Source organism: Peromyscus eremicus, chromosome 8b (genome assembly GCF_949786415.1).
Source record: "Peromyscus eremicus chromosome 8b, PerEre_H2_v1, whole genome shotgun sequence".
Lineage (NCBI taxonomy): Eukaryota > Metazoa > Chordata > Mammalia > Rodentia > Cricetidae > Peromyscus > Peromyscus eremicus.
In genome coordinates this window covers 18,707,726-18,734,422 of record NC_081424.1, presented here as the reverse complement: position 1 = coordinate 18,734,422, position 26,697 = coordinate 18,707,726, and the positions used below count along the sequence as shown (strand labels likewise).

Sequence of the window (26,697 nt, the reverse complement as noted above, 5' to 3'; positions counted from 1 at the left end):
TGCTATTTTTTTCCCTCTCCTTCTCAGACCATCTCTGACTGTAACTTCCCGGGTCCCAGGCCCTACATTCTCTTCTCCATGTAACTCTGTGTTGGGATATTATATCTCTGCTCCCAGTTCCAGTGCTAGGCTCTCAGCTGTGCACTCCTGGTGTTCTTCATACCGTGACGTATGACGCCAAGATGGGCATCCCTAAGACCTCCTTCCTCCTAAGTAAGCTGTTAATCTTAACGTAACTGCTTGCATCAATGGCTGCACCTTGGAAAGGTTTTGTCTTGTTCTGGTTTTGACCTTATTTTTGAATGTTTTGCACAGAGTATTGCTAACACTTTTTTTTTTTTTTTTTTTTGTAGCTTTGCGCCTTTCCTGGAACTCACTTTGTAGACCAGGCTGGCCTCGAACTCACAAAGATCCACCTGCCTCTGCCTCCCAAGTGCTGGGATTAAAGGCGTGCGCCACCACCGCCCGGCTTGCTAACACTGTTTTTTAACATTATAAAATCCTTTATTTCCATTTATAAAGTCGCCATGGTAGCAGATTTTTCTAGAAAGCCACAACAGGGTTGCTACTGTAAGTTGATTTTCCTTGGAGCCAAGGTAACTCATTATTTTCTATGGTTTTTTTTTCTATGACAGTATAGTTCTCTGACTTTTTAATTTTTAAATTAAATATTAAATTTTCAAAGTCTTTTGAGTTGAATAGGAAGGAAAGGTGCAGGTGCTGACTAGTTGGGAAGAGCAAGCGTAAGGGCTGTGTGCAGTACACAGTGGTAAACCACTGTTATCAGCTGTGCAGAAACAGAAAGCTTCTCATGGAATAAGCCCTCTTGAGAGGCTTCTCTGCTGTAACTGAAAACTTAACCGTTAACTATGACGCTTACGTTCACTGTGGTCTCAGCACTTGGCACGTTTACACTTAAAATAATTGCTACACAGTACAAAGGGTAGTCTTCTGACAAAAACCAAAACCCCACATCTCCATAAATGAGATTTGGGCTCCTATATGAGGTCTTGTAACTGAATGGGAGGGTCTCAAGAAATTGGAGAACAGTAAAAGGCTTCTGAATGTGCAGCAACCAAAAATGGATTCAAACTCCAACACATAGTGAACCCAAGGTGCTCGGGCAGCACCTGCCGGTATTGCCTCACACAACCTTACGGCAGCCCTGGTTCTGAGTCCATGTACAGTTTGCACTGTGCATACTGTTGCACCACAGTGAGGAGGAACGTGCCTGAAGCACCTTGGCTCAGATGCAGGTTATGAATGACAGTGCTCTTCCACATACATAGTTTTCTGTTTGTACAAATATGTACAGCTTACCTACAGAAAACAAAACCTTAAGGTTTTCCCGTTACCATTCTTCAGCATATAAAGCTCAGATCAGTATATACCTAGATTATATTGTGTTGGAATGATAGATCTCAAAAATTGGTATTTGAGTTTCTGACTTTAGTTTCATTTAAAAAAAAAGTAACTGGGCAGTGGTGGCGCATGCCTCTCATCCCGGCACTTGGGAGGTAGAGGCATGCAGATCTCTTGAGTTTGAGGCCAGCCTGGTCTACAGAGTGAGTTCCAGGACAGCCAGGACTGCTACACAGAGAAACCCTGTCTCAAAAAATAACATGAATGGAATGGAATAGAACAGAATAGAATTGTTGAGCCAAGGAGATGGCTCAGCAGATAAAAAGCACTTGCTGTACAAGCCTCACAACTTGAGTTTGGATCCCTTGAGCCAGTGTAAAAGCGGTGGTGTGTGTGTGTGTGTGTGTGTGTGTGTGTGTGTGTGTGTGTGTGTGTATGTGTGACAAGATGTCAGGCAAGGACAAGAGAATTCCCTAGAAGCCCGCGGTAGATAGCCGGAATGTGCAGTGCAGCAGCACACAGAGAGGCTCTACCTCCAGGTGGAAGGTGAGGACCAAACCCGACATTGTCCTCGACCTCCCCCCACATGTTGCAGCACTCCACACTGACATGTACACACATACAAATAAATGAATAAATAAACACTTTGGAGGTTGCAGAGATGCTCAGTGGTTAAGAGTACTTGCTGCTCTTTCAGATGACCCAAGTTCAGTTCCCAGCACCCATGTCAGGTAGCTCACAACCTTCTGTAACTCCAGCTCCAAGAAATACAATATGTTCTGGCATCATCAGGTACCTGCACATCTGTGGAACATAGACACATAAATAAAAATAATAGTATTTTTAATTACTAATTTTTTTATTGGTAAATGAATTTTGACTTGCGATTAGGAAAGAATTTCCAACAGCTTCTGAAATAGCCCTAAGTGTACTTCTACATGCAGAACCATAGTCTCTGCATTGACAGTTACCTATCCAATCAGAGTATTAATCAACTCTGAAAAATGTTGAAGGTGCTCTAACTAAGGTTTGGCTAACCTCGTGACATCTTGTCACCTGTGAAGTTCACAATTGAGAACTTTGAAATCAAGTTCCAAAGAAATTCTTATGTTTTAAGTATGTTTAGCATTTTGTGTTGGGCTGCATTCATAGCTGTCCTCAACCACATGTGACCCATGGGCATGTGACCCATGTTAGGCATACCTCCTATGTCTTATAGTATCACATCCTCAGCCAAGAACTATGTAAAAATAAATACACATACCTCATTATGCAAATTAGTATTGGTCTTTAATAAATTGGGTATTGTTTAGTGATTGTTTTAAAATAAATATGATTTATTACCAGGAAATGTTTGTGTATTTATTTTATATACCTGCATACCTGGGGTCGTGTAAAAAATCCAGTGGAAAGGGTTGTAAGAAAAGGGAAACTAGGGAAGTGGAGGGCAGGCATAAGCTCAACATAGAATATATGCTTGTGTGAAAATGTCCTTATGTAACACAGTGCCGCGCACAGTGAGTACACACAATGAAATTCAAAAATAAGCCGGGCGGTGGTGGCGCACGCCTTTAATCCCAGCACTCGGGAGGCAGAGCCAGGCGGATCTCTGTGAGTTCGAGGCCAGCCTGGTCTCCAAAGCGAGTTCCAGGAAAGGCGCAAAACTACACAGAGAAACCCTGTCTCAAAAAACCAAAAAAAGAAAAAAAAAAAAAAGAAAGAAAGAAAAAAGAAAAAGAAATTCAAAAATAAAGAGCAGTGGGAACAGTTCAGTTGGTAGAGGGCTTGCCTAAGCATGCATGAGGACCAGGATTCAGTCCCTAGCCACACATACATGGAACATGGAAATACACATCTAATCTGACCACCCAGGAAGTGGAAGCAGAAGGATCAGAAGTTCAGAGTCATCCTCATCTGCATAGCAGATTCAAGGCAGCTTGGTCTAGAAACCATTCGAATTAATGAATGTTGCAAGTGGGAAAAGTTCCAGACGTCTAATGTAGGCTGATCGTTTCTGGGTTGAAGACAGAACCCCACTAACATGAAGATGGTAGTGAACCACCACAGCACATACTGTCTGAACAGGATGATGAACACTTCTGTATCCCACACTTCTGTGATTTCAAAAGCTCTGAAGTCATCTTTATGATGAAAAGCCTTTGAAAAGGGTTGTTAAATGGAAGTAACCTCTATTACTAGAAGACACTGCTTCTAGTAGAATTCTCTTGCCACTTCTGTTTTCCACACTTGGTTTCTGGTAGGTTTAAATTTTTTAATTGCATTTTGTTTATTTGTGTGTGTGCATGTGCGTCCTGAGGATCAAAGGCAGCAGTGTGTGCTTTTACCCACTGACCATCTTGCCAGCCCTCTTGTTACTTCAGATGGGTATTTTGATCAGCTAATAGTTGTCTAGTGTTTATGTTTTCATTTCAAAGGTTATCTTTTTGTCATTCTCGAATAATAAAGACAATTAAGTGCCTTTACTGTTTCCTGTTGCTCCGTAAGGCACAACTGGTCGATCTACGCTCTGAACTGACAGAAACTCAAGCGGAGAAAGTTGTCCTGGAGAAGGAAGTCCACGACCAGCTTTTACAGTTGCACTCCACGCAGCTTCAGCTGCATGCCAAAACTGGGCAAAGTGCCGACTCTGGCACCATTAAGGCAAAGTTGGTAAGTGAACCATGGTGGGCAGTGGTGCTTTGGAGGGTGTAAAGATGGTTTTTAGCAGAGTTACAATCCTAAAATGTTGTGTTCATTGTGAGAATTCAGGCAATAGAAAGTTTATGGTCATCATGTTCACCAGTAGCATCTGTGATGATATCAGTAGCTACCCGATAGAACAGAAAATTCTCTATCTTAAAATATTGGTATAAATATATTTAAAGGGAATTTATGATATAACATAAACCAATGTTTGTTCTACTGTCTGTCAGGGTTAAATTCAGCTGCTGTAGCAAACATCCCAAGTAGCATTAAGATTGTTCTTGAGTAGTGTTGTTGGTTTTTTTCCTCAGCTAGCCCTGAGGCAGGCATCCCAGAACTGATGCAGCCACTCCTATGTCCTAGGGGTTGAGCTGCTTCTGTTGGACTCTGCCATTTTTATCAGATGAGTTCCAGCCTTGAGATTTCCTCGTGTCTCTGCCTAGACAGGAACAAGGAAGGGTCTAAAGAGGGGTAGAAAAATTCTTCTTCTTAACTGTGTTAGCCTTCATAAAGAGCATTAAATTTCCTCAGTAACTTGCCAGCATCCCATTCGCTCAGCCCTAGCTGTGTGTTAGTCTGGATATCTTGGTAAAGTCGGAGTGCTGGTAATACAGAGAAGGGACCAGTGTAGTTAAATACCAACGAGGTTCTTAGCTCCCAGTAGCGTGTGAGCATTTCTTCTGCCACTGAACATTGTCGTGTCTATATATTGTTTTGTTGTGAGTTCACTCTAATTAGTCAGAATGCTCTTAATCAAAACAAGCTATTTAAATAGAAAATCAAATTGTAAGGCTTGTTTCAATTTAACCAATGTATTGAGTGCGTTCCATGTTCCAGACATTTGGCTAACTATATGGAGACAGTAGTAAGAAAGGTAAAGCTTGGGAGAGACAGGCCATGAACCCTGCTCCTGGTGTCCTGAGTGTACAACATGTTTAAGTTTGGCTTAGTTGCCCTTAATCAGGTTTGACTGGTTTAGGTACTGATATGTTGAAATCTACTTCAACATTGATATTTTCCTAAAGTCCTCACAAACTGAAGGGCTATGGATCTGTGTTAATAGTGTTTTATTTAACCGCCTTAAAAGTCAGATCATAAATTCTTATTTGAGTTATGTGATATTAACATGAAGAAACATTCTACATTTTCATTCGAAGAGTTCCTAAACTTTTTGTTAGTTTTTTGGGTTTTTTTGAGACAGGGTTTCTCTGTGTAGCCATGGCTGTCCTGAATTTCACTTTGTGGACCAGGCTGGCCTTGAACTCACAGAGGTACTCCTACCTCTGCCTCCCAAGTGCTGGGATCAAAGGCATGTGCCACCACTGCCCAGCTCCAAGTCCTAAACTTTTAACAGGTGCTGTAGAGAAACAAATAGTGGGCCAGTTGTATTAACTAATTTTAATTTAAAAAAGTTTAGTCTAATATTATAACTGTTGTTTATAGATTTGCAAATATATTTGTGCTAATGAGCTTTACCCAACTGATAGTCAAACTGTAGAAGTTTTCCTTGTAATGATAATACCACTAGTTAAATGTGTTTGTTCAATAGTTTTCTAATTGCAAACCTTTTTTCTTGTATCTGAAGTCTGTCCCCTCTGTGGAGGAGCTGGTAAGTCTGTTGTTTCTCATGCTTTAATTACTGTGCTGCTGAAGTGTTCTGGTCTTCCGTGTATTGCCTGTCGTCATACTCTGAAAACAGTGTTATTGCCAGTTTTCCCATGTTCAGATACCTGAAGTTCAGAGGGGCCCATTGTGCTTTGCTCCCTGCCTGTGGCTAAAGACTTGTCTTTCACTTGGGACTTACAGCCAACGTTAGCAGAGCCCATCAATTTTTGACAACTTTTGAGTCTTGTAACTTGCTCACACTTCTGCTTCGGCAAAAATACCTGCATGAGGGTATTGAAGGTGTATTGAACAGACCTAGTTTTTACCCCCAAGTTTCTATCTGAACTTGTTCCCATTTAGAGAGCGTGCATGCTGATTCCTTCATCTATTGCATGTGTTGTTGGTACCTTTTAGTGGGTTTGGAAATGATTGTATAGCCTTTAAAGCACTGCATTTTAAAATTTTTATCAGAAATTATTTTAGACAGTAACAGTATGTAAATTCTTAATGTCTTTCCTGTTACCTCAGGCTAATCAGATTCCAGTTGACTTATGACTTTACCACTTCTGAAAATATATTTTTTGCAAGTCTAAGACGTGAAACAAACTTTATGCTTGTTACCTAATACAGAAAAGTTAACTAGGAAACAAACTTACAAATTATCTTTAAATCTTAAAGTAATTCTCTTGAGTTTCCTTAATCATATTATTTGCATATTTTTTAAATGACAGACTGTCTTTGAACTTACATAGATCTGCCTGTCTCTGTCCCCTCAGTGCTAGGGTTAAAGGTATGTACACCCTGTGGCTGCTGGCTTGCTTACATGTCTTCATTTCAAGTCTCAGAGACTGTCAGAGTCTTTAGGAATTTGAATTATTAAGAGGAAGTGGTAGCCTCATAAGCATCTGCAATTCATTAGTACGCTGTAACTAGCTCATTAAAGTAATTGGAAGGAGGTAATCCTTGTAGTAATGTTTATATAACCTGTACACCAAAGAAGTCTTGGTCTCCAGGCTGGGAGTGAAGCTCAGTGAGTGGAGTTGCTAGCGTGGAGAGAGCTCCCAGCACCACCTAAAACCAGGCAGGGTAGCACAGCCAGCCTGGGCTACCACAGCCAGCCTGGGCTACGTGATGAAACTGTCTCAGAGAAGAGAAAGCAGGCGGAAGGAGGGGAGTTGCTATAAAAGAGTCTACGTTACTAGCTTTCCATGTCTCTACCAAGAGTGCCTAGAGACTGTGAATGGGCTTGTGTGTGTGTGTGTTTGTGTTTACAAAAGCTGAGGGAAACCCTGCTTCTCTTCCTTCTGCTCATCCGTTATATAATAAATATCCTTACAAATGAGACGGGCTTCCCCAGCTGCGATCAGACCCATGCTAGCTAGGCAAGCCCTCACCATTCAGCTACACTCCCAGCCTTATATATAACAGACGTTTGTACTCAAGGAAATTGCTGAATATTCAGCATTTGATAGTTTTCCCTTCTTTCTACATGTGTATACACACATAATGTACTTAAAATGCATGTGTATTAAGATTATGTAATACCTTGTTTTTGAACATATCATTTTTGATGCTGGTCAAAATAGAACAAAAGCATCAACTAAATTAGTACCAAAATATATTCAACAAGTTGGCCAACATTTGCTTATATTTGATTTGTGTTCTCTCCCCGCCCCCTTTCTTTACTGAGGCAAACCTCACTGTGTAGCGCTGGCTGTCCTGGAACTTGCTGTATAGCCCAAGCTGGCTTCAAACTTGAGCAGTTTCTCCTGCCTCTGCCTCCAGAATGCTGGGATGACAGGAGTGAGCCACCATGCCCAAGTGTTTGCTTAAGACAGGGTCTCTGGTATTCTGGGCTAGCTTCAAACTTGCTATACAGCTGAGGCTGGCTTTGAACTCCTAATTGTCCTGCCTCAGCCTCCCAGTGACTGGGTGCATATCCAGTGTGTACCTTCTCAGTATCTAGATTAAAAGGAAAAATAACTATTTAGTTGGTGCCTATACCAGAATAATACCGTTGCCAGTTCCTCAACAGAAACAGCTTCTCCTTGTGATGAGAAGCAGAGTATTCATAAAGGGGACATAACGATGAATTGAGTAATGTCCTCTGTATCTCATGATCAACGTATCATATATCATGATATACATATCATAAAAGTATAATCATGTTTTCTTCGGCTCTGTGGACTTCTGTAAGTCAGCAGGAGTGGCTCAGATCAGGATAAATGCTAGTGTGGATGTAACCAACCGTCTTGTTAAATAAGAAACACAGAGCTGATTCAGAGAAGAAAGCCAAGAGGTCAGAGCTAAGAGCCTCACCCTTCCTGCTTCAGCGATCCTCTTCTGGTTTTGACTCAGAACTAATACCTGTGGCGCCTCTATTCAACTGTAGAAGAGGTGTGTTTAGCCACACACTTAGTGAGCATCTGATTTGGAATTTGCCTTTCTTTGGCCAGGACTTGTACCTTCCATTTTGCATTCTGCTTTGACTTGAAGCTTCCCATTTTATACTTGGATCCTGATCCCATGGTCTGTGAGCATAATCACACTGTATAAACACAAGGAAAAGTGAACATTAGTTCTCATATATGAACTCAAAGTAAAAATTTAGCCGGGCGGTGGTGGTGCATACCTTTAGTCCCAGCACTCAGGAGGCAGAGACAGGTGGATCTCTGAGTTTGAGGCCAGCCTAGTCTACAGAGCAAGATCCAGGGCAGCCAGATCTGCACAGGGAAAGCCTGTCTTAGGAGGAAAAAACGTTAATAGTGATGGTTTGGGGATTATGTCCTCTAATACCTGTAGACGCACATAGAAGGCTGAAGATAGAACTTCTTTTATGAGAGCTGAAAATGGGTGACTATTTTACTTCATAGGAGGCAAAGGGAAGAAGTTGTTTTCCCTAGAAAAATGACCTAGATCCATGTAGTAAGAATACTTTATACTGGGCTGGGGAGATGGCTCAGAGGTTAAGAGCACTGGCTGCTCTTCTAGAGGTCCTGAGTTCAATTCCCGGCACCCACATGGTGGCTCACAAGTATCTATCATGAGATCTAGCGCCCTCTTCTGATGTGCAGGCATACATGCAGGCAGAACACTGTATACATAATAAATAAATAAATCTCTAAAAAAAAAAAGAATACTCTATACCATAGACATTCTTTCCTACAGAATTTTTAAGTGTGTGTTCTAACGTAGTAACTATAGGCTCTCCAAGCATGGTTATATGGTATTTTCTTAAAACTTGGAATAGGACAGTGGGTAAAAGCCAGCCTGAAACTGTGTGTAGCCAAGGGTGACCGGGAACTCAGGGTCCTTCTACTGCAGCCTCCTGAGGCTTGCAGTCGTGAGCTGCCATGTGTGACTTATGTTTTTCTATTAGTCTAGTCATTTTTAGAAAGTGAGTCAACTCAGTATTTACTTAAGACTGCTCTTGCTTCTCTTAATGGCAGCGTGCATCATGGCATGCACTTATCCAAAAGAAGGTCCAAGACATTGTATTCCTAATTTTAAAAGAAGGAAATCCAGCCAGGCATTGTTTTATGTATCCGTAATCCCAGTACTTGAAAGACGGACGAAGGATTTCAGATTCAGGGCTAGCCAGAGCTATATAGTGAGCAGGCCAGCCTGAGCTGCCGAGAAAGACTATCTCAAAAACCAAGAATTATGCTCTGAAGAGATGGCTCAGCAGTTAAGAGCACTTGCTGTTCTTCCCGAGGACCCAGCACCCTATCAGCCTGCTCACAACCACCAGGAACTGCAGCTCCCAGGTATATGAGCCCTCCTTTGGCCTCCGCGGACAGCCCACATATGTGTGCCACACACACTAAAATACGTATGAAAACAAAGAACTAGATTCAGCCTTGTGTTCCAATCCAGTTTCTCATGTTTTCATTGTTTGTGTTTTGTCCTGAGCTTGCATGTATTTTTACAGGGCATCATCTCCTGGCTGTAGAGTCATAAAGACATTGTTATAAAGCTATGGTTTCTAAATTTCTCTAGGAAAGAGAACTTGAGGCAAATAAAACGGAGAAGGTAAAGGAAGCTCAACTGGAAGCTGAAGTGAAGCTGCTCAGGAAGGAGAATGAGGCCCTCCGCAGGCACATCGCTGTTCTCCAGGCGGAGGTCTACGGGGCCAGGCTGGCTGCCAAGTACTTGGATAAGGAGCTGGCGGGCAGGTGTGTAAAGACGGCTCTGCTTGTATTCTTAGTGGCCAGCGGCTGACTCACCTCCTGTAAAGGAACCATTTTACCCTCAGTTGTTTTTATGTGTAGCTATAGGTTAGCAGTGTTGAATTAATATTGGCAGCATTATTTATTTACCCATACTAAGTGTCGTTTACTCATACAGACTGACATTAACTTACTGTGAGATGCCTATAACTCTGCCAATAGGCAGTACCCATGTGGTCATCAATGAGGAGTCCCTTGGTCTGCTACATCTGCTCTTTTTGGCCCCTCAAATATATTTAAGAATAAAAGTAATTTTATTATAAAAGTTAGTTCTGTTGGCTTTAATATTGTTAGGAAATCAGTCACAAACTTTGGTGACATGCTAGTATCAAATCATTTTATACTCATTTTTATGTTCTATTAAGAACTGAGATGAGGGCGGTGGTGGCCCACGCCTTTAATCCCAGCACTCGGGAGGCAGAGCCAGGCGGATCTCTGTGAGTTCGAGGCCAGCCTGGGCTACCAAGTGAGTTCCAGGAAAAGGCGCAAAGCTACACAGAGAAACCCTGTCTGAAAAAACCAAAAAAAAAAAAAAAAAAACCAAAAAAAAAAAAAAAAAAAAAAAGAACTGAGATGAAGCAAAGATTTTTTAAATTATTTTTAGATTTTTAAATTTTATTTTATGTGTGAGTGTTTTGCCTGCATGTTAAATATACACCGTGTGTATGCAGTGCCTTCAGAGGTCAGAAGAGGTCAGATCCCCTGGAACAAGAGTTACAGATGGTTGTGAGACCATATGGGTGCTGGGAACTGAACCTGGGTCCTCTTCAAGAGCATCAGGTGCTCTGAACCACTGAGCTTTCTCTCTCTAGCCCTTAAGCAAATAATTTTATCATTTTGAAATATAATTAAAAGAAATGTTTTTATATGGTCAGAGTCATCTAACTGCTTCTATGCCAATAGTACACTGAATTCAGTTATGCAAGAAATAAAACGTGTTGCCTTTAACCTCAAAAAATGTTTTCTTAGATGTATTTAAATTAAGTATATAGTTAAAGTAGTTCTCACTTATGTCTTTAAAAAAATTTTTTTAGCTGATTTTTCCTTAAAGATACTTGTCCCTTTCCATTTACCTGTACAAATTTGAGAGACATTGTGAAAAACCTGGGTATTAGTTTTGTTATCAACTAAAATGTATGTAATAGCTACTTAAAGTAATAATTCTTCTCAAATATCTTAAATATAATAAGCGTACCAAGAGCTACTCTCTTTTTCCCATGTGAAGGGTCCAACAAATACAGTTACTGGGACGAGATATGAAAGGACCTGCTCATGACAAGCTCTGGAACCAGTTAGAAGCAGAAATACATTTGCATCGCCACAAAACTGTCATCAGAGCCTGCAGAGGACGCAATGACCTGAAGCGACCCATGCAGGCACCCCCAGGCCACGTATGTTCCTGCTTCCCACCCACTTATCCTGTCGTGGCTTGATTACCAGTCTACTTCTCTGTTCCTTCTTCCCTTCTACCAGTATTTGAAACCTTTACTTAAAGAATGAAAAGGGGGTTCAGCTTATTTAAGTAGTTAAATATTTAAAAGGTTTAATTACCCAAAGGAATTTGGTCATTTTTCTGACTTGATGTCCCAAGAGTGGTGTTTCTGCAGACCGTAAGCCCTGTCTAGCAAACACATATTGTTTGTACTTTGGATCATATTTCAAAATTTTCCTGTATCATGATTGAGCATGTTGAAATTTATTATAAACTTATCTGTGATGAGTTGTATTTGGGAGAACTTTTCAAGGGAATTTTGGTACCTATATCCAAACATAGATTCTGAAATAATATTTACATTTATTTTGTCTTCAGTTAGAAGAATTTGAAGTCTTTATTCAGGTTTCTGCTTCCATAGCCATCATTTTACGGGAGCATTCTACCTGGATAAATCCTTATTAAATTGTATTAGATAATACAGACTTTAACTATAAAAATTTAATATATTGGGCCAGGTGATGGTGGCACATTCCTTTAATCCCAGAACTTGGGAGGCAGAGGCAGGCGGATCTCTATGAGTTCGAGGCCAGCCTGGTCTACAAAATTTGTTCCAGGACAGCCAGAGGTACATAGTGAGACCCTGTCTCAAAAAAAGCAAACAAATAAAAAAAATTAATATATGAACCACTTTCCCACAGTAGTTCACACATTTTAGTACCATATGAATGTGGCCTTTGTGTTAGTTATTGTTCTATTGCTATGATGAAACACTATGTCTAAAGCAATTTATAAAAGGAAGATTTTATTTGGGGACTTGCTTACAGTTTCAGAGAATTAATCCATGAACATCATGATGAGGAACACAGTAACAGGCAGGCAGGCATGATGCTGGAGCAGTAGCTAAGAGCTGACACCCTGATCTGCAGGCAACAAGTAGAGAGACAGAGACAAGACCACACCTCCTAGTCCTTCCTAAACAGTCTAACAAGTAGAAACCAAACATTTAAATATATGATCCATTCTCATTCAAACCACCACAGCCTTAAACAGTATAATAATCTGTTGCCTCCACAAAAGTTTTTGTAAGAAGAATTAATAGGACATAATGAGGAACACGGTCCCAGTGCATAGATATGTCACTGTCTTCTAGAGCCTGATGCCCCGTATTAACCCTGAGGTCCAGTGGATCTGAGAACCGCCTACAAGAGGGATACAGTGGTTGGTGTGGGTGGTATCAGAGTGATAAAGCATACTCAAATAACTTTGTGACATCATCTAACTAGTTAGCTAGAAACCAGAAGATCAAAGTTATTTTACATTAAATATAGGAGGCTTAATTACTCTGATAATTATGGACCTTTTAAATAAAATAGTGAACATAATAGTATGATTATGTGCCCAGCTACCTCAGTCAGAAGGGCATAGTGGTGATCCAGGGAGAAAATGGGAAAAGCTGGGGAAGTAACAGTGGAAATACAGGAGGGCAGCTCCGAGGGAGTTGGAATGAGGAGGGTTTGCCTGGCTGAGCTTTGACAGCTGTTAGATGAGGAAGTAAGTCTGAGCTTTTGGTTTGGCTAACTAAGTGTTCTTTGGCTTTTACTGATGGAGGAAGTACAGGAAGATGAAGTTCTGTGAGAGGAAAGATGACCTCAGTTCTAGACAAGCAGTGTTTGAAGTGCCCGTGTGACATCTAGAAATCCATCCACTTGAGCGAGTGGCTGCAGTTCAGGACAGAAGACTGAAGTTGGAGAGCTATTAGGGAAGTTGTGTTTTGTCTGGTAGAATTGAAATCATGGAAGTAAGTAGCCAGGGAAAGCATGTATAAAGTAACAGGAACAGGAGGCCACGGATGGGAACTTAGTGTGGAGGAAAAGAGTGGGTCACAAAGAGAGAAGCCCGAACAGTCGATGCAGATCACCTGGGAAAGTAGTGTAATAGAGCCAGAGGGAAAGAGGGGGTCACCAAGAGAGAAGCCCGAACAGTCGATGCAGATCACCTGGGAAAGTAGTGTGATAGAGCCAGAGGGAAAGAGGGGGTCACCAAGAGAGAAGCCCGAACAGTCGATGCAGATCACCTGGGAAAGTAGTGTGATAGAGCCAGAGGGAAAGAGGGGGTCACCAAGAGAGAAGCCCGAACAGTCGATGCAGATCACCTGGGAAAGTAGTGTGATAGAGCCAGAGGGAAAGAGGGGGTCACCAAGAGAGAAGCCCGAACAGTCGATGCAGATCACCTGGGAAAGTAGTGTGATAGAGCCAGAGGGAAAGAGGGGGTCACCAAGAGAGAAGCCCGAACAGTCGATGCAGATCACCTGGGAAAGTAGTGTGATAGAGCCAGAGGGAAAGAGGGGGTTTCACACCAGGTACTTATGGCCTGTTAACTTTCCGCTGGGTAGAGCAGTGATGAAAGGTGTTCACTGGATTCAGCAGTATTGTTCCAAGTGACCAGAAAGAAAATTGCAGACTAGGGAATAGTCTTAATCAAAGTGACCTAAGTAATGTGGAGGCAAGGAAGTGACCATGCATGAAGGGTAGAAGGTGGTGATAACAAGACGGGAAGACTGGAGGGGTGTTGGGTTGGGCTCCTGTTTGGCTTGGTTTGGGGGTTTGTCAAGTTTCCTAAAATTGGAAGATGGTTAGAATTATCTACCTGCTGAGTTGAAAAGGAGTTTAGTAGAGAGAAAAGGATCAAAGATACCAGAGGGAGTTGAGGGTGCCAGAGCAAAGTGTTTGCTTAGCGTGCAATAAGGTCTTAGGTTTGAACTAAAAAAAAAAAAAAAAAAAGGCAAGGGAAGTCAAAGAAAGAACAATTAAAGGAACTGTTTTTAACAGATAGGTTCTAGAACACTAGAGAATAAAAAGTAAGTAGTTGTTCAAGTTGAAAAAAATTCTCAATTCTAAAAATCAGTTAGCATTTATATAGGATATTAAGATATGTTATTCCTTGAAGATATTTGTTTATTGACTGCTTCCTGGTCATTTTATAATCTAAACAGATATTTACAAAAGGTGAGAAAATTATCTTAAAATTTACAATACCTACTGAACAGCATTTTCATCTTTTAATTACTGTGCTGTTTATCTATACCAGGAGATTAATAATGATTTCTAAAAACGAGTTATGTAACAAGAGTTCTGCTTGGTTTGTTATTTAAATACTACGTTTTTTTTTTCTTTTTTCCCTGCAATAAGGATCAAGACTCTTTGAAGAAAAGCCAGGGAGTTGGTCCGATTCGGAAAGTTCTCCTCCTTAAGGAAGATCATGAAGGCCTTGGCATTTCAATTACAGTAAGAAGTAGTGCTTCCGGATTCCTAATGGACAGGTGTCTGGTAGAACCAGGCTCCTTTGTTGGGCGTTGTCTGGGGAACAAAATGTTTTGGATATAGCTCAAAACAACTGAATTTTTCTTTTTCTTTATTTTTTTTTAAAGAAATTTTTTTTTTCATTTTACATACCAACCACAGATCCTCCTCTTATCCATCCTCCCACTCCCCCGCCCCCAGCCTTCTCCCCGGCCTCCCATCCCCTCCTCCTAAGGTAAGGCCTCCCGTGGGAAGTCAGCAGAGCCTGGTCCATTCAGTTGAGGCAGGTCCAAGCCCCTCCCCACTGCATCAAGGCTGTGCAAGGTGTCCCTCCCTAGGTAATGGGCTCCAGAAAGCCTGCTCACACCAGGGATAGATCCTCATCCCTCTGCCAGGTGCCCCTAAATTTTTCAAGACTTAGGCAGTAACACTTTTGCAAAAAACCTTTTTTTGTGTATAAAACTTGTTATAACTTAGTTGCTAACATCTTCAGTACAACTGGAAGCGTGATCTGTACAAGTCTCTGTTTTGTTTCTGGAGCCTGTGTGCAGCCATGGCTGTTCCCTCTGAGTTAAGTGGCTCCAGATTCTGTTCTCCTTGGGTTATGTGTCACTTTTACCTGTCAGATTTCACTGGGCCTTGGATCCGTATTTCAGCATCTTTTTTTTTTTTTTTTTTTTGCTACTTTACCAAAGCTTATTCTTGGACAACATATTAAAGAGCAATACATAATAGGAGTCATTTTGTTTTATATTAATGCTTTCCTTCGGTTTTCATTTGAGACTGTTTAAGTATTGTATGAGTTCATTTGTTTTCTGGTATTGCCTAATGTAGAAATGTTTCTTATAAAAACATGATTTAACTGCTGGGTGATGATGACTCACTCCTTTAATCTCAGAACTTGGGAGGCAAAGGCAGGAGGATCTCTGTGAGTTTAAGGCCAGCCTGGTCTACAGAGTTCCAGGACATTAAAGAAAAAAAAAAAGATTTAATTTATATTTATTTACTTATTTATTAAGTATCTACTTTTCAAAATGCAATGCCCTTAGGGCTAGAGAAAAGGTCAGTGGTTAAGCACACTGGCTGTTCTTTGAAGGGACCCAGGTTCAATTCCCAGCATCTACATGGCAGCTCATAACTGTTTGTAACTCCATTTCCAGGGGATCTGACACCCTCTTCTGGCCTTCTAAGGCACCTGGCACGACCATTTTATAAAGACATAGGGGCAGGCAAAACACCAATATACATAAAATAAAACTTTTTAAATAGAAATAACATAACAATTATACAAGCAGTTAACTATTACTGTATTTCTTCAATTCAACATTACATATTTTTGTATTTCTGAAATTGAAGAGTTATTATGCAATTTTAAAATTGTCTTGGTTAGAGCTGTACATAGTGGCACATGCCTTTAATCCCAGCACTTGTCAAGCAGAGCTAGGTGGATTTCTGAGTTCTAGGCCAGCCTGGTCTACATACCAAGTTTCAGAGCTGCATAGAGAGACCTTGTCTCAAAAAACCTGTATTATCTTGGTTATACATAAAAGAATTGATCTTATCATCCATATCTTAGTCAGTGTTCTATTGCTCTGAAGAGACACCAGGACCGAGGCCACTCTTATAAAAGGCAACTCTTCAACTGGGGTGTTTATAGTTTCCAAGGCTTAGTCCGTTGTCGTCATGGTGGGGAGCACGGCAGCGGGTATGGCACTGGAGCGGTAGCTGAGAACTGCATCCCGATTGAAGGCTGAGAGAGAGTCACTAGACCTGAAACCTCAGAGCCCATCCATCCCCAGTGACACACTTCCCCAGAAAGGCCGCACTTCATAATAATCCTAATCCTTTCCAACAGTTCTACCCCCTGGTGACTGAGCAGTCGGATATATGAGCCTATGGGAGCCCCGATACTCTGCCATCACAGTACATAACAATTTACACTGGGTAAAAGTGCTATCGAAGGGCCCACAAGATGGCACAAAGTTCTGGGGACATACATAATTTGTTCTTAATGTTTAAGAAATGAGGTGAGGTTGTTTTTAGTCATTGTGCTCGGAGGTGCCTCCTTGGTAGCAAGTGTTTACAGAAACCCTCTACTTACTGAAATGAGTTTTTAAGAAAATGTCTCTAAGATGATCTGCAGCCATTTTATAACATGTAAACTAACTAACTGCCTTTGATACTGTTATTGTTAGGGCGGGAAGGAGCATGGTGTTCCCATCCTCATCTCTGAGATCCATCCAGGACAGCCTGCTGATAGATGTGGAGGACTCCATGTTGGAGATGCTATTCTGGCAGTGAATGGAGTTAACCTAAGGGACACAAAGCATAAAGAAGCTGTAACCATACTTTCCCAGCAGGTGAATTAATTTTCTTCATGTAATTAAAACTGGTATAGAGCTTGTTTCCATTCTTTGAAGCTTATAGATGTCATATGATCATACTTGCCGAAAAGGGTGGTTATGTTTACTCCTTTCCAAAGCTACTTACCCTTGAACAGATTGCATCAGTCCTCTGTGTGGCAGTCTCATCTGTCCAGTTGAAATGGAGCAGTAAGGTATGTGTTGATACTCAGAATAGGATAGACACTTAAGAGCATGATTGACATCATCACCGCAGTATAGGGTGTCAGAGAAAGGACTGCTGGAAGCAGACTGCTTTTGGTCATAAAATATAACTGAAAGGACCCTTAGCATTCCTCTAGTGCAGTTTTCTTATTTAACAAAGTTAAGGTGGGCTGAGGGATGGTTCAGTGGTTAAGGGCACTTGCTGCTCTTAATTGTTTCGACTCTCAGCACCTACATTAATAATAATACCAGGTCCAGGATCTATCCTAAGCCCTTTTCTGGTTTCCAAGGGCACAGGCATTCATGCAGGCAAAACACCAATACAAATAATATAAAATAATGATAGTAATAAATACTAAAGTAGCTCAACTGAAATTCTTAGAGAATGAAGGATGTGCTCAGAGTTGCCTAGCAAATTAAATTATAGAATAAGAATCCATATTTAGAGTCAGATTTGTTATCTCATGTCCTTATCACCTCTGTTTTCCTCTGAAAATAGGGTTGAGGGAATTACAACATTAAGGTTGGGGATCATCGACGTTACTATACTAGTGTAGAACAATCGTACTTGAGTGTGATTGTATATTTGATTAGCTCAGCTCTACATGATGATGCATGAAACATTTCTATGACATTGATTAAATGGATTCAAAGGGAAGACCTACTGATAATGACTTTTAGAAAGGTCTTCTATATTAAGCCTGAAATTTGTGTTTGTATGTATTTCTAACCTTTTGATACTGCGACAGAACATTGTCACCTGCAAAGTTTAGTCTTTGGAATCACACAATGGAGTTTTAAAAAAATGGTAAAAACAGCCAGGCGGTGGTGGTGCATACCTTTAATCCCAACACTCAGGAGGCAGAGGCAGGCAGATCTCTGTGAGTTCAAGGCCAGCCTGGGCTACAGAGTGAGTTCCAGGAAAAGTGCAAAGCTGTACAGAGAAACACTGTCTCAGGAAAAAAGAAAAAAAAAAATGGCAAAAACAGTCTTGCAATGTTTTACAATTTTGTGTTGGGTCACATTCATGGGTATCCTAGGCACATGTATGTGGGCATGGGCTGGATATGGACATGCCTTTGAGACTACATTATCTATCTAACTTCACACATGGTATTTATTAATTATGTGGGTGCTAGGAGTTGAAACTGGGTCCTCTGCAAGAGCAGCAAGTGCCCTTAACCACTGAGCTATCCCTCAGCCCACCTTAATTATGTTAAATAAGAAAGCTAGACAGTTATATTTTATGACTAAAAACCGTCTACTTCCAGCAGTCCTCTCTCTGACGCCCTATATTGTGATGATGCTGTCATTTAATTATCTGATAAGAGAGACACTACTGTTGCCTCCTGAGTTAGTGTCTTCGGGGCTCACTTTGACTGTGTGTCAATAGCAGAAGAACTGGATGAATAGCAGCTGTGGCAAAGGAGCTGCAGGTAGGCAGTAGTGAGTGTGGAAGAAACAGCCTGTAGCACACTTGTCAGGGCCAGCACCGGGAAAGCAAAGGAGCTGCAGGTAGGCAGTAGTGAGTGTGGAAGAAACGGCCTGTAGCACACTTGTCAGGGCAAGCACCGGGAAAGCAAAGGAGCTGCAGGTAGGCAGTAGTGAGTGTGGAAGAAACAGCCTCAGCACACTTGTCAGGGCCAGCACCGGGAAAGCAGAGCACCAAAGACTCTAAGTGGGTAGCAGTCAAAACCGGCACACTCTGTTCTGACAAAAGACAGGCTGTAATTTTCAGAGTTACACACACAAGACTAGGATGTGGTGACTGCAGTCTCAGTAAATAACAGTTAGATCTTGGGAGTTTTCTTTACCTTCAAATTACTTATAATTTTATACTTGAGCATAGAGTTGTTGTTAAAGAATAACCATAAAAATACTGCATCTAGCCTAGCATAGAGGAACGAGTAAGGACTTCACAGCCAAACTGCTGTTGCTTTGTGCTTGCTTGTGATGTGCAGAAAGCTACGTGTTCTCTTCAGTACTCATCAAGGCTTCCCATTTATGAGAAAGAGACTATAATAGGGATGCCCTGGGGATCAATAAAACCTATAATTTTATGCAATAAATATAGTAATTACTGTTATTACTAAATAAATACCTTTATTAAATGTTGTCTCAGTAAGAAGTTTTTTTTTCTTTCTTTTTTTTTTTTTTCGGTTTTTCGAGACAGGGTTTCTCTGTGTAGCTTTGCGCCTTTCCTGGAACTCACTTGGTAGCCCAGGCTGGCCTCGAACTCACAGAGATCCGCCTGGCTCTGCCTCCCGGGTGCTGGGATTAAAGGCGTGCGCCACCACCGCCCGGCTTTTTTTTCTTTTAAACAAAGGTTTAAGACTTAAAAATAAGTTGAGTGTAGTAATTCACACCCATAATCCCAGTTTGGGGAGTCTGAAGCAGGAGGATTGCTGCAAGTTTGAAGCTAGTGTGGTTGAGTTCCAGGCTAGTGTAGGCTACAGAATAAGTTCCTATCTCAAAGGGAGAACAATAGTCATAGCAATTTCTTGAACTAGTAAAGTTTGTTTGACACCCTTATATACAAGTTTATTTAATATCTGTTTAAATAGATTTGTTAAATTGCTGGTAAAGTGTAAGATGACTTTAAACTGGACACTTGTTCCAGTATTCTGTAAATTTAATAGTTAAGCATCCCTTTTATTTTAGATACACTATTTAAAATACTATGGTCAGGTCACTCATACACCTGTAATCCCTTTTCTTAAGAGGTGGAGGCAGGGAGCTGGAGAGATGGCTCAGTGGTTAAGAGCACTGGCTGCTCTTGCAGAGGTCCTGAGTTCAATCCCCAGCACCCACATGGTGGCTCACAACCATCTATAATAGGATCTGATGCCTTCTTCTGGCATAAAGTCATACAATCCGATAAAGCACTCACATACATAAAATAAATAAATAAATACCTTTTTTTAAGAAAAGGAAGTGGAGGCAGGAAGACCAGGAGTTGAAGCTCATCCTCAGCTGTGTGCAGATTCAGGGCCAGGCTGGTCTGCTTGAGACTTCGTCTCAGACGAACGAATGCTTTGATCAGTAGAAGGAACTGTAATAGTTAGAAGGGACTCCCTTGTAGAGACATCCACGGAGTGGTCTGGCCATCATGGCCTCCCGCACTTGGACCTCTAGAGAGTCGAGAATGTCATGCCTGACTGAAAAGGAGCAGTGTCTGCCATCTCCTCCTCCCGGTACCTGTTCCCGAAGACTGGGAATTCTGTCTTGATTATGATCACAGTGACTGACTTTCTGTCTTCCTCCCTGTTTAGAGAGGAGAGATTGAATTTGAAGTGGTGTACGTGGCTCCTGAAGTGGATTCTGATGATGAAAATGTCGAGTATGAGGATGAGAGTGGACAGCGTTACCGTCTGTACCTTGATGAGTTAGAAGGAGGTGGTAATCCTGGTGCTAGCTGCAAGGAGAGCGGTGGCGAAATGAAAGTGTTACAAGGTAAAAATGCCTCCAAACTGTATTATGAATATGCTGATTATTAGTGGCATTTTGACATGTGAAGGCCTCAGTGTTCTCCAGGAACACAGCTTTAATGATGCTGACGAAAGGAAGGAACAGTCACTCTGAAAGTTTACTATGCATACTAATTTACATGTTTTCTAGTTCATCTTGGCGAAGACACTTCAGAAGATTCTGATTTTCTAGACTCTGAAACAGAAACCAACGTCCCTTTAGAGTACAAGTGTCTTAATGAAAATTCTTTTCTCAGAACACAAGGAGTTAGAACTTAAGTGTGGATTAGTGGTTAAATTGATGTCTATGATTATTGCCCAAATCAGGATATATGAGCCTCAAGATTTTTAATTTGGTAATTATTAAAGAAATATGCTAGCACTTTCTTTGGGTAGAGTAGTGATTTCCAAGTTATCCTAGATAAGTGTCGGGGAGTCCTTGGGATCTTTTGAGAGAGGCACATGGACTCGGGGAGCTTTTCATAATAATACTGTGATGAAACAGAATTGATTTTTAGATGAAATTGGCGTTTGGGTTACTATAAAAACTGATTTTTTTAAATTAAATGCTAATTCTTGAGTATGTTACTTAGTTTTGATTTGCTTTTTGAGACAGGATCCCACTGTAAAGCCTGGGCTGGCTTTGAGTTTGCAGTCCTCCTGCCTCAGTCTCCAAGTGCTGAGATCACAGGCATGCATCACAAACCCCTCCACTTTTATCTTTATTTTTCTACAGTGTTCTTGGCCTAGGTCCCAGTGCCAGTTGTTTTTGTACATTGCTTTTTAAAACTCCATTCATGAGATGCAGGTATGAGTGTCAGTTACTCGTCAGACTGAACAAAGATGCTGGTCTTAACAAGTACTGCACTGGTTGGCTTCCTAACTTCTTGGGAGGAATGACTGACAGATGATGGTTATTCAGACTGTTGGGTGGCCATTATCTTAAAATTTTTCAGTCTGTTACTTCAGAGAAGACAATTGAGAGTACTTATTGCCAGAAATAAAACAGGAGCTCTCCAGTGAAAAGTAGTGTTTTGTAGAACACGGCATCAATCCCCAGGAGCTTGACTGCTTCCCATATGTAAGTTTGTAATGAGCTGGATGGACACACTAATAAATGTAATTCTTACATAATGCAATAAAATGTGTCAGCTTTTGAATTGCTACTTACTTCAGGAATCCAGTGTTTTTCACATGACCCGTATGAGATTTTACAGAATAGTGTGTGTTCACCTTCACAGTGTAAGAAAAGCAATTGAACTCTAATGTAACTGTGAGTTGGTGATACCTGAGGTCCACATTGTTAGATTTCTGTATGGTACTAAAGAAAATTGGCAGTTATTTGAAAATAATAATAAGTCTATGAAGCTGATTCTGCATGCACTTGTAACAAAATAAACAAAGACCTAGATGCAAATCTAGCTACCTTCTGTAAAGCTAGCAGCTGCTGGGGCTGGAGAGATGGCACTGGTTCAGAGCACTTGCCACGCTGTGGAGGACTGGAGTTCAGTTCCCGGCACCCACATTGTGCACCTCACAACCTAATGGAACTTGAGCTCCAGGGAATCTGATGCCCTCTTCTGGCCTCCACAGGCGTTTAGACACGTGTACATACTTATACACATAAATAAAATAAATATGTTAAAAATGTGTCTAGAAATGAATAGCAGGCAACACTTACGAGGCTGAGACAGTTGAAACTGAGTTTGAGGCCAGCCTGGTCTACAAAGTGAGTTTCAGGACAGCTAGAGCCATAACAATGAGACTCTGTCTTGAGGACACAGGTGGCCCACAGGATGGACATGGATAGAATGTTGTGGAATTTTGTCAGAACCTTACAGTGTTGAGCTGCTATCCCATGGTTCCATTGTCTTTTTACTATTATGGGGATTAGAAAACCTGTTCCACACTGGGCAGTGGTGGTGCATACCTTTAATATGGCACTCAAGAGGCTGAAGCAGGCGGATCTCTGTGATCGAGGCCAGCCTGGTCTACAGAGCAAGATCCAGGACAGCCAGGACTACACAGAGAAACCATGTCTTGAAAAACAAAAACAAACAAACAGACACATAAATAAATAAACAAACAAACAAATAGAAAGGCAGAAAGCATGTTTCTTATTTTTTGTTATAGCTGAGGTTAGAAAACTCTCTGTTACTTATGTAAACTGCAAGCACCTAAACCATGAAATAGGACTCAGCCAAAAGGCATGCCATATGGCATATCACTTTAACTGCACCAGATAATGAAAATTATATCTTTGTTGGGTTTGAGGTCTTCCTGTGACTCCTAGGATGTCCAGGAACTCATTGTCATGTGGAAGCAAAATATAAAAATTAAAATATTTGCATTTCAGTAGATAGTTGTATAAGTAAAATTGAATGTTTCTCAACCCTAAGTTGTTTAGAAAACTAGATAGATTTATTTCACAACTTTCAGGTGGCTTCAATAGATTTCAGTAACACTTTAAAATGTGTGTGATGTTGCTATCTGCTATAACATGAACCCTTAAGTACTCCTAATTTGATCAAGACAGTGTTAGTTTGCCTTATATCACTGCTAATAATTTCAGTGGACACTTTTTTTTCTCAGTGAAATTATAAAATATAGACGTATTTTCAGCCCAGACTTCCTGGTTTTCCTTCTGTTCCCTTCTTCCAGGGTATAAGAAGACAGTGAGTGACGCACATGAGAACGGGGACATGGGGGCTTCGGGTGAGAGCCCTCTGGACGACAGCACCTCACGAGCAGCTGATCTGCACAGCCTGCATCATAAAAAGGCTTACTAATCCACCCCCGGATGGTCATCAGACTCTGAACTTGGGGCACTAGTGAAGACGGTGATAGATTGCACAAGATCAGGGCAGGCTGTGTGCTGCCTAAGACAGGCGGGAACCTCAGGGCTTCGTGTGAGCAATTCTAAGTGCATAAACCCTGTTTTCTGTGGTATACCTTAATTAGCTATTGCATGGAAGGCAGTTTTGATTTTCCTGGACTCTAAGCACCAAAGCATGTGTCTCCCAAGGGGTATTACTAGGCTCTTAAGGGCCAAGTGGATGCTATTTCATTTGGCTCCCTTTCATATTTAACAGGACAATGCTAACTGGATTTTCTAAGTACCCTTTAAACACAGCAGCGTAAATGAATCCTTATCACATATTCCCTAAGGATAAACTGCAGAACTTCAGATGACAGAACTTGACTCAGTGAATTGCAGAAATCTAGGTTGACATTTTTGCTTAACTGAAAAATTTGTTTCAGGTTTTTTAAAAAGGTGTGTTGTACATTCCTGATATCTAAATTAATTCTTCATGATCATTTATTATAACGGGTTTGCTTTCCAGTTTATTGCAGTACAAAATATTTTCTTTAGGCAATCCGTAGCAATCAATGCTGCACTAGAAGTAGTTTCTGAAAAGTTAGTGTGCATTTTACTTTGGGTTTTTAAAGGAAACGCAGACGAGTGTGAAATACCTGTTGTCAATTATGTTGATCTGTGTGCGTGGCACTGGAGCATTACACTATTAGTGTTTAGTCTCAAATGTTTATACATTTTGAGTTGTTTATAAGCTTTGTCTTGTGATAGTCAGGAAACATTACGATGTCATGAAATACATTGTGTTCAAACTGCAGTATGCTTTAAGTACCTGACTTGCCAATCATTTAAAAAGCCAGGAACCAAGGTGGGCAAGACGAGGTAAAGACATTTTGGTACAGTGACCGTATTGGTCTTCTCTTGAGTATATGCTTGACTAAAGCAATACTCATGTGCGAACTCTGTAAATACGTTAGTTCTCTCATATCAGAACTAAGCACAGAGTGCCTGCTCCCTCCTTCCTGACCCACAGAGCACTGCACCTTGCTAGGCAAAGTCAAATACTGTCTTTAAAGAGGTGGTGACTTTCGCTCCGTCACTGTTCTAAAGGATTTACATCTAAGGGAATATTAAGTGGGAGAAGCCTCTAGTATCTCTTTTCTTGGTATGATTCTTCTTCCCAGATGCATTATATATTTGTTCAAAGTTAAATCTATAAAGTGTATATACTTTATTTTGTGATTTCGCTATTTATAAGTTTAGTTTGTAACTGTTGCTCGTTTATGGTCTGTGTGGGTGGTTTCATCCTTCAGAGTATCACCATGTTCACTGGTAACTAGAGATGCACTTCGTCTGTATATTGTTACTGATGCTGAGGTACTTAGTAGCGTAACATTGCCTGTAAGCAAGGTTAGTATTTTAATTGTACAAATGAATAAAAAGTTACGTATTATTGTTTGCTCCTGACAGGCTAGGCCTCTTAAGAGAAAGATTGGTTTTTTTCTCATGTATTTCCCCATGCCAAACACATGCCCCACTGCATGACTTGTGATCTTCAAAGTAGGTGGTAGCCAGTGTATTCAGTTAGGTGAAGAAAAAATATCCATGGTAACAGATCTGAAAACATTTTTGCCATGACATGAAACCATGCTGTTGTTCCTATATTCTTTCAATATACATTGCCTGGGAATGACCATGGCTTTTTCTCCCCCAAAGAATATGCCTTATATGTATGAGTGAATATTTAGGAAATATAAGCTATAATCCTTCGGATTTTTTTCAAGATCTGCACAATAAATGGATAAGATTTTTAGAAGCTGGATGGGCATTTTGTGCATTCCCTCTGAGAGACTGTGTGAGATGGTTACGGTGTGTGTGTATTTAGAAAGAGTAGTTTATGTTTCTGCAGGTCAGTGTCCTGGTCTCTGCTGCTTTGTGGTTTGGAAGGCTGTGAGAGCACAGTGATTGACTGCTGCTGTGAGCATCCTGGCACTTTCCCAGGCCTAGTGGGGAGTTCATTTTCAGACTATGTCATCGTTAGGGATGAACTAGGTATTTCACCTTTTCCAAAGCACTGAGTGGAAAGTAGTTTTTATATCTCACATTAATATAGATGTGAGATAATATAGATTAATATAGATGGCCAGATAACACCGAAGCTTCCTGGACAAAGCTAAAAAGTGGGCAGGCAGCTGTTGCAAAGCCATTACAGTGAAACCATTACAGTGAAAGGGGAAGTTGTTCAGGAGAACGAACGAACGTGAGGTGTGTGTGCAGATAGAGTCACCCTAACGCCGTGCAAAATTGTCTCCTGCAGCTCTGTTCTGAACATGATGGAAACGCCACATTTGGCTTAGGGATTATTGTTAAATTAAATTCAAGAGAGATGAAGCCTGTTGATTAGAGTGGAAAAATTACAAGTTAGCACAACCTGTCCATGGTGCTGGAATATTCCCCACAGCAGTGGGCTTATGTTGTTTTCATATTTTAAAACAAAATTATATTGGTTCACATGTAAGGTGACTTATGATAAATGTATTATATCTAGTTAAGTTGAGCATCATATTCTTAATTAGCCTGTAAATAAAAATTTCCTCTTCTACATTAAAGTGGTATTGACCAGATTTGAAGGAAAATAAATGCTTTTTCTTTCATTCACATTAAATATTTTGGTTTTTTGTGGGTTCTAAGTAGCCTCTATGACTTGCACCACCATGTCATGAAATATGCAAAGATTGAATCCAGATTCTGGAGTAGAATATTATGGGGCTGGTAGGAATTAATTGTTTAGTCATAACTGTTTCATCTGAATTAATTAAAAATATGGTAGTTAGAAGGAACGAACTGTGGGAACAACTCTGGGACCAGTAGTGTGTTTTAAACTTTTAGCAGAAGACAGGAACCCTGGCCGGGCGGTGGTGGCGCACGCCTTTAATCCCAGCACTCGGGAGGCAGAGCCAGGAGGATCTCTGTGAGTTTGAGGCCAGCCTGGGCTACCAAGTGAGTTCCAGGAAAGGCGCAAAGCTACACAGAGAAACCCTGTCTCGGAAAAAAAAAAAAAAAAAAAAAAAAAAAAAAAAAAAAAAAAAAAAAAAAAAAAAAAAAGAAGACAGGAACCCTAGTCTCTTTGGCTTAGTTTTGCATTACAGATCTTAAAAGTTAATGTTCCATAACAAGGACAGCCTTGATAAAAGGATAAACCCAATCCTATTAGT

At 40.8% G+C, this 26,697-nt stretch overlaps 1 protein-coding gene across 1 annotated transcript in view; it reads left to right on the top strand.

Moving 5' to 3' along the window:
- Positions 1–25,302, top strand: part of Gopc (golgi associated PDZ and coiled-coil motif containing) — a 44,598-nt gene extending 19,296 nt beyond the window's left edge. The window contains exons 2-8 of the mRNA XM_059272573.1: positions 3,868–4,032; positions 9,670–9,845; positions 11,125–11,290; positions 14,523–14,618; positions 16,829–16,993; positions 20,473–20,653; positions 23,329–25,302. Of these exons, the coding sequence (XP_059128556.1) occupies positions 3,868–4,032; positions 9,670–9,845; positions 11,125–11,290; positions 14,523–14,618; positions 16,829–16,993; positions 20,473–20,653; positions 23,329–23,456 (1,077 nt within the window). The 3' untranslated portion in view covers positions 23,457–25,302. The remainder of the gene's footprint in view (positions 1–3,867; positions 4,033–9,669; positions 9,846–11,124; positions 11,291–14,522; positions 14,619–16,828; positions 16,994–20,472; positions 20,654–23,328) is intronic.
- Positions 25,303–26,697: the final 1,395 nt, after the last annotated feature.